Source organism: Diaphorina citri, unplaced genomic scaffold (assembly GCF_000475195.1).
Source record: "Diaphorina citri unplaced genomic scaffold, Diaci psyllid genome assembly version 1.1 scaffold223, whole genome shotgun sequence".
Classification (NCBI taxonomy): Eukaryota; Metazoa; Arthropoda; class Insecta; order Hemiptera; family Psyllidae; genus Diaphorina; species Diaphorina citri.
In genome coordinates, this window is record NW_007377660.1 from 260,039 (window position 1) to 271,241 (window position 11,203).

Below are 11,203 nucleotides of genomic sequence, written 5' to 3' on the forward strand. Positions count from 1 at the left end.
TTTACTCTACTCTTTCATTCTGTTGCAGTGCATATCAATATCTGGCTTGGGCTTTCGGCGCGGTAGTTACAAGTGTGTCTGCAAGGATGGCTTCTACTTTCCCGATGTCAAAGCTCAGCACAAGTACTACAACGGTACATTCCTGGAGGAGGAGTACGAGAAACATTCGACAGTAAGTTCCCTTTATTGGGTTCATGTTTTATAATCCTCGAGAAGCCAGCCTAGTTAGCTTGGTTGGTAGCTCGTCTGCCTTGTAAGCCGAGGGTTCTAACGGTACATTTCTAGAGGAGGAGTACGAGAAACATTCGACAGTAAGTTGCCTTTATTGGGTTCATGTTTTATAATCCTCGAGAAGCCAGCCTAGTTAGCTTGGTTGGTAGCTCGTCTGCCTTGTAAGCCGAGGGTTCGATTCCCACCCGGGACGGATTTTGTTCTGAACGGATAATGTTCGTTCTGAGAACGGCTGGCTTTTTCCTATGCTTTCCTCCTTCTTTCTTAGATTTCGGGGCGCTAAGACCTTAGAATTTGCAGTTCCCTCTGTCAAACCCCTTTAAATAACACCTCCACACTTTATTATTTTTTATTTATTATTATTTTTTTTACTCATAAATAACAAGAAGATAAAAATTCAATTATTATTCACGATGATTTTCCCACGCCTAAAAAAATATTAGAACTCTCCGGAAAATGGCTTTTTTTCTCTCCTCTCAGAAACTAATTTGTTGCATATTGTGAATGAGAAAATTTCCAAGCAATTTTCTAGAAAGCTTCTACGAAGATCTTTCTCTCCTTTTACCCTCTTTATTATTATCTTTCTCTTCTTCTTCTTCTTCTTCTTCTTCTTCTTCTTCTTCGTCTCCTTCTTCTTCTTCTTTGTCTTCTTCTTCGTCTTCTTCTTGGTCCTCCTCCTCCTATTCTTCTTCACACTGCGCCGCGTTGTATTTTAAAAATTGTGAAGGCGAAAGTAAGGCGATTAATTTTCTCATCCTCGTCTCATCTCCAACAAACGCTACACATCCAGTCTCGTCCCCTCTTCCATCTAACTCGTCTCCTCTTCCATTCAGCTCGCTCTTTATAGGTGTCTCTCTCTCTCTCCCTTTTTATCTTTCGCTTTCTCTTTTTTTTTTCCTTCCTCTTTCACTCTCTCTCTCCCTCCGGTCTGAGTCTTTGTCTCTCTCTCTCTTTCGCTTTCTCTCTCTCATCTGTCCTTTTCCCTCGCAGAGTCACAACCCTTTATCCATATCTCTCTCCCTCGCTCCCTTTCTCTCTCTCTCTCCCTCTCTTCCTCTTCCTGCTTTAGCTTATTCTGCCTCCACTCTCCCTTCATTCCCTCCTTTTCTCATTCTACCTCCCTCTTCTTCCTTAAATTTCTCATTCTGCCCCCTCTTTCCCCTTAAATCCCTCCGTTTTCCTTTCAATCCCTCCCATTCCCCTCTAAAAATCCCTCCGTTTTCGCTACATTCCCTTTATAAATCCCTTCATTGTCCTTTATTAATCCCTTTTCCCTTCAACCCCTTCATTCCGCTTATAAATCCCTTCATTCCTCTTTATAAATCCCTCCGTTTTCCCTTCAATCCCTTCTATTTCCCCTTTCAATCCCTCCATTCCTCTCCATAAATCCCTCTGTTTTCCTTTCAATCCCTCCCATTTCCCCTTTCAATCCCTCCATTCCCCTCCATAAATCCCTCCCATTGCCCTCCATAAATCTCTCCCTTTTCCTTTCAATCCCTCCCATTTCTCCTTAAATCCCTCCGTTTTCACTTCAATCCCTTCATTCCCCTTTATAAATCCCGTCAGTCTTAATCCTGATGAGAAGACTCACGCAATTTTTAAACAGCGAGCGCATATATTACCTCCTCATGTCACCTCCGACCTTCACCTTCAGGGATCTCCTTCAACCTCCATTTTCTCACCTCCACACCTTGGAGGTGATAAAAAATACACTCTCCAGATGAAGTTGGAGAGAGTTTTGAAAGCGTAATAAAGTTCGTAGCTATCTGTCTTCTATGTACAGGGTAGGAGGAGGAACCAAGGTTAGCTAGAGTTTCGCGGCAAATCTCATCATATCGCAGTCTTGTTATCTGAAAGTAGTGCAAAACACTCGATTACATTACTTTCCTTCCTATAGGCGTATAGGATAAGGAAAGTAAAAACCAAGACCTTGGCTTTCATACAGTGATGTGAAAAGTTAAAGTCCCGTGCTAGCAAAACAAAGTGCCAAATTTTCTTCGTATCTGGGGGCCGATGTTTTGAATCTAAAGTTATGTAAGTCGCAAAATGTAGGTACCTAACAAGTTTCATACTTATTATTGTTCGAATTTCTGTCAAATCCCGTAATAAGGTAGAGTATTTTGTTACACCCTGTCTTACTAATTTTTTTATAGTCATGAGGTTCTTATATGGTAGCTAGAGTTGTAATAAATGACACTAGCTTACAGGGTTTATGAGGTTTCCCTGATGGGTTGAAGTTTTGAAATTCCGTTGCTTCAGATAGTTTTCCATGAAAGGAACAAACTTCAACCACCAACCTTCAGATCTGATGTCCACCGCGTTAATCATTAAAACGCTGAGGTTGGTTTGTGCAATTTTGTAGGGTTTACTTACACAAGATCTTATAGGATTACAAAGATGTATTAATCAGATTTAATATGGTACCTTTTCTTGAAAAAAAAAAACTACATTTCTGAAGTTTTCTTTACCCTCTCACCATGTTGTAAATTTTAAAAAACAATTATAATCATAGAGTTCTTTATGTATGTAGTATGTACCTATGTCCTCGTACATACCTACATACCTACGAGTAGGTAGGTACATACATAAACCTTATTACCTAACTTTTTCTTCCCAAATTAAAAAGTTCTTTGTACCTACGTAGGTATATGCATAGGTTCTTAGAATTTAATATGGTTTGTACTTTGTAGATAATAAAATTATTATATCGTCATTTTACAATTCCATCTAAAACAGCTCTCTACTTAGAGTATCATGGTTTAGGGCGCTCATATTACGTTACATTTCTCCAGGTAGCACGTGTATAAGTACATAATTATTAAAAAAATCCTTGTATTTGTTACAAAAGAATACTTCCATTAATGTGGTTCTGTGGTTGTCCGTGTTATAAATTTCATTCTACTTATATTTATTCAATTTTCTTTTCCAATCTACACACGAATTATACGGAACAACAGTTCTAACTCCTCCAGGACACTTTTGTATAACCTCGAGAGCCAACTGCTTTGTTTTATTTCTATTTGTTTTTCCATTTCTCCTTTATGCATTTTCTGCTACAACCCCTTAGGTTTGAACAATTTCCTAGAACAAAAAGCATTTCATTTAGTACCAACAACCATTCAATTTAGAACGAGAACACTGGAAAGTTTGCAGGCGGTGAATCATGCCTGGGTTGAGAACGTGGGCGACCTAAAAAAAAAAAAAAAAACCCTCAGAGGTAGGTATTTGGGTCAGGAATTTTCTATCTGAATATACTTACTCGTACACATCAGATACATTTACTTATTTGAATTGACTTTACATACCAACATATGAACGTAATTGACTTTACCAACCTAGATACATACGAGTAATTGACTTAACATACTAAACTGATTCGGCTATTTTGTTCGGCCAAGGCTATTTTGTCCTAAGATACAAGCATCATGGTGAAACTAAACACCCAACCTTAAATACCCTTAGAAGTATGGTTTCGGTTCATAATAGGAATGGCCGGTTTTCGAGATAATTGGAATTCAAGTTGCGATTCGTAGCGGGAAAATAGGTTCCTTTTAAAACTGAAGAAATACGTGTTTTAGCGTTTTTCCTAAATCCAAACTGTTCTCCAGATTTCAGGAATGGAAACTTTTTTATTTAAAAACCCTGTATAATAAATTTCATCTCTATTGTTACAGGGTGAATCATCCATGTACTACCTGCCCACAAAGTTCGAGTGTCTCGAGTGTGCTGAGGGCTGTGAGACCTGCGTAGATGAACGACCTTGTGTGGTGACCCTGAACTGGGTCATGCGTACGGTCCTGCTGGGGATTTGCTGTCTGGTCATCCTTTGTCTTCCGTTCATTGCCATGTTTACCTGGAAATATGGGCACGTGAAGGTAAGAGGTTTTGGGAGCGGGTTTGGGCAGTAGCATGTCCATTTTTGGATACTTGAAGGTAAGAGGTTTTTGGAGAGGGGTTGGGGAGTAACCAGGGCTGTATTTAAGGGGGGCGGGCTTTCCCTCGAGCTTCATTTTTCTCCTTTACTGAAGGGGAAACTCCGAAAATTTGGAGCATCCCCCCGGGGTACATCACTTTTTGGACTCTCGCTCTCTCTCTCTATCTCTCTTCCCTCTACAAAATCCTGAATACGACCTTGGGAGTAACATGTTCATTTAATTTCTCACTTGGAAAAAATTGAAGATAAATAATATTAAACAAATATTTTCTCTATTAAATGAAAATTTAATTTCCATACTTCATTTTCTAGTGCTTGTATCCATTTCTAAATCCACACCTTCCAGAGAACTGGTACAGAGGAATATGTATGTCACCTTAGTTTCATAATAATAAAATAAATAATGAAACAGATAGCAGTCCTCGTGGGTATCATGTACCTACCTTGTAAAAATTAACAAGTCTTTTTCCAGTGAACTCCATAATATACGTATCTTTCTCTCTCTCTCTCTCTCTCTCTCTCTCTCTCTCTCTCTTTGAATCTAATACTTACTCAATCCTCTTTTCTCTATCAATCTATCCTCCTCTCTCCTTCCTTTCTTCCCTTTCCTTACTCCCCTTAGTCCTTACTTCTCTCTCCCCTCCAATGATCTCTACCACTTCCTAACAGTTTTTTTTTATTCTTTCTTATTCTGCTCTGATTCTTCCTCCCCATTTTTTCTCTCAATCTTTCCTACATCATTTACTTTCTCTCCTTATCGTCCCTTTCCTTTCAGACTTTTCACTTAATTTTCTCACTTCCCTTTTCCCTCTCTTTTCTCTTTCTTTTCTGTTTATCATTCTCTCTTCCTTTTCTTTTTTCTGTATTCTTCCTCTCTCTCTCTCTCTCTCTCTTTCTCTCTTTTCTTTGTCTTTCTCCTGTCCCTTTTTCTTTCTCTCCCTCTTTCTTTCTATTTTTCTTCTTTCTTTCCTTTTCTCTCTATTTCTCTCGATTTCTCACACCATTCTTCTCACGTGTTCCCTCTTTCTCCCTACGTTCTCTCATAATAAGGGTGGGCTCTTTCTCTTTTCCTCCCACAATGCCTCATTTCTGATAGTCCCATATTCTCTCTCATTATTCCCTCCCAATCCCCCTTTTCTCCCTCTTTTCCTCCCTTATTCGCTCTCATTATTCCCTCACAATCCCTCATTTCTCCCTCTACATCCCTTCCATCCCCCCTCTCTTCCTCCCTTATTCGCTCTCATTATTCCCTCACAATCCCTCATTTCTCCCTCTCCCAATCCCTTCTCTCCCCTTCCCCCCTCTTCTCCCCATGTCCCACCATAATCACAGGTACTGTAATCCACAGCACACACGAAGAATAAAAAAATTTCAAATCTCAATTTTATTCTTCAGCGAAATCCTCTTCTCTCGTCAATCTCATTTTTTCCTTCTTCTCCCCTCTCTTTTCTTCTGTAAGCCACCTGTCTTTTTCCCTATTTTTGTATTTATCAGTGTTAGAATTTCCTTCCTTTTTTTTATCTTTCTCTTCTTCTTCTTCTTCTTCTTCTTCTTCTTCTTCTTCGTCTCCTTCTTCTTCTTCTTTGTCTTCTTCTTCGTCTTCTTCTTGGTCCTCCTCCTCCTATTCTTCTTCATGATCTTATCTGCACTCACTGTTTCTCTGACTTGTTTCCCCTCTATTTCCCTCACTCATATTCCACCTCCCCTCTTTCTCTTTTTCTTACTATCCGCTCTTCAATCTCCCTCTATTTCTCTATCTCTCTCTCTCTCTCTCTCTCTCTCTCTCTCTCTCTCTCTCTCTCTCTCTCTCTCTCCTCTTTATTAATATCTTTCTCTTCTTCCTCGTATTCGTCTTCTTCTTTTTCTTCTTCTTCGTCGTCTTCTTCTTGGTCCTCCTCCTCCTATTCTTCTTTATCATCTTATCTGCACTCTCTGTTTCTCTATCTTGTTACCCCTCTATTTCCCTCACTCATATTCCACCTCCCCTCTTTCTCTTCTTCTTCCTATCCGCTCTTCAATCTCCCTCTATTTCTCTATCTCTCTCTTGCTCCCTCTTCTCCCATCAATCTCATTTTCCACTTCTTCTCCCCTCTCTTTTCTTCTGTAAGCCACCTGTCTTTTTCCCTATTTTTGTATTTATCAGTGTTAGAATTTCCTTCCTTTTTTTCCCTCCTTTTGCTCGTTCCCTTTTCTTTATTATATCTCCTTCCCTTTTCTCACCTTCTCACTGCCTATTTTCAGCTAATGTAATTGTAGTGTCAGCCTCCGGCTAAAGTCACAAGTTGTTTCGGCGCGTGTTTTATACAGTAGTATACAGTTCGAATTCGCACTGAAAACTGGCAACAAAGCAGAAATTCATACAGTTGCTCGTATCTTTATGGCAGTAGGAATGGTCGCCAATCTTCAATTGGAGACGGTGTGACAAGAAGAAGAAGAAGGAGGAGGAGAAGAAGAAGAAGACACTTGTATTCAGCTTTAATTTGAACTGAAATCTGACAACATGGTAAAATTTCCAAATCCCTATATCTTTTAGGGAGCTCAAACCACCAACTATTGACTTACAACCTTTTTCCATATTTAAATTTAATCACACACTGCGCCGCGTTGTATTTTAAAAATTGTGAAGGCGAAAGTAAGGCGATTAATTTTCTCATCCTCGTCTCATCTCCAACAAACGCTACACATCCAGTCTCGTCCCCTCTTCCATCTAACTCGTCTCCTCTTCCATTCAGCTCGCTCTTTATAGGTGTCTCTCTCTCTCTCCCTTTTTATCTTTCGCTTTCTCTTTTTTTTTTCCTTCCTCTTTCACTCTCTCTCTCCCTCCGGTCTGAGTCTTTGTCTCTCTCTCTCTTTCGCTTTCTCTCTCTCATCTGTCCTTTTCCCTCGCAGAGTCACAACCCTTTATCCATATCTCTCTCCCTCGCTCCCTTTCTCTCTCTCTCTCCCTCTCTTCCTCTTCCTGCTTTAGCTTATTCTGCCTCCACTCTCCCTTCATTCCCTCCTTTTCTCATTCTACCTCCCTCTTCTTCCTTAAATTTCTCATTCTGCCCCCTCTTTCCCCTTAAATCCCTCCGTTTTCCTTTCAATCCCTCCCATTCCCCTCTAAAAATCCCTCCGTTTTCGCTACATTCCCTTTATAAATCCCTTCATTGTCCTTTATTAATCCCTTTTCCCTTCAACCCCTTCATTCCGCTTATAAATCCCTTCATTCCTCTTTATAAATCCCTCCGTTTTCCCTTCAATCCCTCCTATTTCCCCTTTCAATCCTTCCATTACCCTCCATAAATCCCTCTGTTTTCCTTTCAATCCCTCCCATTTCCCCTTTCAATCCCTCCATTCCCCTCCATAAATCCCTCCCATTGCCCTCCATAAATCTCTCCCTTTTCCTTTCAATCCCTCCCATTTCTCCTTAAATCCCTCCGTTTTCACTTCAATCCCTTCATTCCCCTTTATAAATCCCGTCAGTCTTAATCCTGATGAGAAGACTCACGCAATTTTTAAACAGCGAGCGCATATATTACCTCCTCATGTCACCTCCGACCTTCACCTTCAGGGATCTCCTTCAACCTCCATTTTCTCACCTCCACACCTTGGAGGTGATAAAAAATACACTCTCCAGATGAAGTTGGAGAGAGTTTTGAAAGCGTAATAAAGTTCGTAGCTATCTGTCTTCTATGTACAGGGTAGGAGGAGGAACCAAGGTTAGCTAGAGTTTCGCGGCAAATCTCATCATATCGCAGTCTTGTTATCTGAAAGTAGTGCAAAACACTCGATTACATTACTTTCCTTCCTATAGGCGTATAGGATAAGGAAAGTAAAAACCAAGACCTTAGCTTTCATACAGTGATGTGGAAAGTTAAAGTCCCGTGCTAGCAAAACAAAGTGCCAAATTTTCTTCGTGTCTGGGGGCTGATGTTTTGAATCCAAAGTTATGTAAGTCGCAAAATGTACCTATCAAGTTTCATGATGTACTTATTATTGTTACACGCAAAATGTACACGTTATTTGTTTCCCTTTTCCTTTCATTGTTACACGCAAAATGTACTTATTATTGTTCGAATTTCTCTCAAATCCCGTAATAAGGTAGAGTATTTTGTTACACCCTGTCTTACTAATTTTTTATAGTCATGAGGTTCTTATGGTAGCTAGAGTTGTAATAAATGACACTAGGTTACAGGGTTTATGAGGTTTCCCTGATGGGTTGAAGTTTCGAAATTCCGTTGCTTCAGATAGTTTTCCATGAAAGGAACAAACTTGAACCACCAACCTCCAGATCTGATGTCCACCGCGTTGACCACTACGAACGCTGAGGTTGGTTTGTGCAATTTTGTAGGGTTTACTTACAAAAGGTCTTATAGGATTACAAAGATGTATTAATCAGATTTAATATTATGGTACCTTTTCTTGAAAAAAAAAAAAAACTACATTTCTGAAGTTTTCTTTACACTCTCACCATGTTGTAAATTATTTAAAAACAATAATAATCATAGAGTTCTTTATGTATGTAGTATGTACCTATGTCCTCGTACATACCTACGAGTAGGTACATAATTATATAAACCCTATTACCTAACTTTTTCTTCCCAAATTAAAAAGAAGTTCTTTGTACCTACGTATATGCATAGGTTCTTAGAATTTCATAAATATAGTTTGTACTTTGTAGATAATAAAATTATTATATTGTCATTTTACAATTCCATCTAAAACAGCTCTCTACTTAGGTATCATGGTTTAGAGCGCTCATATTACGTTACATTTCTCCAGGTAGCACGTGTATAAGTACATAATTATTAAAAAAATCCTTTAATTTGTTACAAAAGAAAACTTCCATTAATGTGGTTCTGTGGTTGTCCGTGTTATAAATTTCATTCTACTTAATATTTATTCAATTTTCTTTTCCAATCTACACACGAATTATACGGAACAACAGTTTTAACTCCTCCAGGACACTTTTGTATAACCTCGAGAGCAAACTGTTTTGTTTTATTTCTATTTATTTTTCCATTTCTCCTTTTTGCATTTTCTGCTACAACCCCTTAGGTTTGAACGATTTCCTAGAACAAAAAGCATTTCATTTAGTACCAACAACCATTCAATTTAGAACGAGGACACTGGAAAGTTTGCGGGCTGTGAATCATGCCTGGGTTGAGTGCGTGAGCGACCTAAAAAAAAACACACCCTCAGAGGTAGGTATTTGGGTCAGGAATTTTCCATCTGAATATACTTACATAGAAAATCTTATGGCTACATACTTCTGTTTGTAAGAGATACCTACATTTGTACTCGTACACATCAGATACATTTACCTCTTTGAATTGACTTTACATACCAACATATGAACGTATAATTGACTTTACCAACCTAGATACATACGAGTAATTGACTTAACATACTAAACTGACAGACACAAAGAGCCAAGGCTATTTTGTCCTAAGATACAAGCATCATGGTGAAACTAAACACCCAACCTTAAATACCCTTAGAAGTATGGTTTCGGTTCATAATAGGAATGGCCGGTTTTCGAGATAATTGGAATTCAAGTTGCAATTCGTAGCGGGACACCTTGTAATTACTTTTGAGATGAGGAGGAAGAAGAAGAAGAAGAGAACGAGAAGAATAAGGAAGAGAAGAAGAAGAAGGATAGGAAGAAGAAGGAGGAGGAGAAGAAATAAGAAGAGGTGGAAGAGAAGAAAAGCATAGGAGAAGGAGGGATTGCCTTTGATTTTAAAATGTCTCGTTCTTTCGTTCAATTCCAAAATAGCGCCGGAAAATTGAGATCCCCTAAAAATAGGCTCCTTTTAAAAATGAAGAAATACGTGTTTTAGCGTTTTTCCTAAGTCCAAACTGTTCTCGAGATTTCAGGAATGGAAAAACTTTTTATTTAAAAACCCTGTATAATAAATTTCATAATATATCTATTGTTACAGGGTGAATCATCCATGTACTACCTGCCCACAAAGTTCGAGTGCCTCGAGTGTGCTGAGGGCTGTGAGACCTGCGTAGATGAACGACCTTGTGTGGTGACCCTGAACTGGGTCATGCGTACGGTCCTGCTGGGGATTTGCTGTCTGGTCATCCTTTGTCTTCCGTTCATTGCCATGTTTACCTGGAAATATGGGCACGTGAAGGTAAGAGGTTTTGGGAGCGGGTTTGGGCAGTAGCATGTCCATTTTTGGATACTTGAAGGAAAGAGTTTTTTGGAGTGGGGTTGGGGAGTAACCAGGGCTGTATTTAAGAGGGGCGGGCCTTCCCTCGAGCTTCATTTTTCTCCTTTACTGAAGGGGAAACTCCGAAAATTTGGAGCATCCCCCCCCCGGGTACATCACTTTTTGGACTCTCGCTGTCTCTCTATCTCTCTCTTCCCTCTACAAAATCCTGAATACGGCCTTGGGAGTAACATGTCCATTTATTTTCTCACTTGGAAAAAATTGAAGATAAATATTAAACAAATATTTTCTCTATTAAATGAGAATTTAATTTCCATACTTCATTTTCTAGTGCTTGTATCTATTTCTAAATCCACACCTTCCAGAGAACTGGTACAGAGGAATATGTATGTCACCTTAGTTTCATAATAATAAATAATGAAACAGATAGCAGTCCTCGTGGGTATCATGTACCTTGTAAAAATTAACAAGTCTTTTTCCACTGAACTCCATAATATACGTATCTCTCTCTCTCTCTCTCTCTCTCTCTCTCTCTCTCTCTCTTTCTACACAGCAGTACTATCTGCGAGTAGGTACTACTGTTTTTTATTATTATTATTATTAATATTTTACCAGGAAATGGTTGATACAAGGATAAACATTCAGAGAGTATCTCCTCATACTTTCTCTCTTCATTCTACATCTCTTCTCTTATACATACTGGATTCTTTCTCCTTTCCACTAACATGCTCAATTACTGCATTCTTCTTCTGTCTGTGTTCTGCTTTCCCTATTCTACATTGGTACATACTGGATTCTTTCTCCTTTCCACTAACATGCTCAATTACTGCATTCTTCTTCTGTCTGTGTTCTGCTTTCCCTATTCTACATT

General features: G+C 39.1%; 1 protein-coding gene across 1 annotated transcript in view; it reads left to right on the forward strand.

Annotated features, from left to right (window-relative positions):
- The window catches only part of LOC103506222 (probable G-protein coupled receptor 158), a gene marked incomplete at its 3' end in the record, with an annotated part of 85,617 nt that extends 75,324 nt beyond the window's left edge, over window positions 1-10,293 (forward strand). The window contains exons 5-7 of the mRNA XM_017442766.2: window positions 29-172; window positions 3,906-4,106; window positions 10,093-10,293. Of these exons, the coding sequence (XP_017298255.2) occupies window positions 29-172; window positions 3,906-4,106; window positions 10,093-10,293 (546 nt within the window). The remainder of the gene's footprint in view (window positions 1-28; window positions 173-3,905; window positions 4,107-10,092) is intronic.
- Window positions 10,294-11,203: the final 910 nt, after the last annotated feature.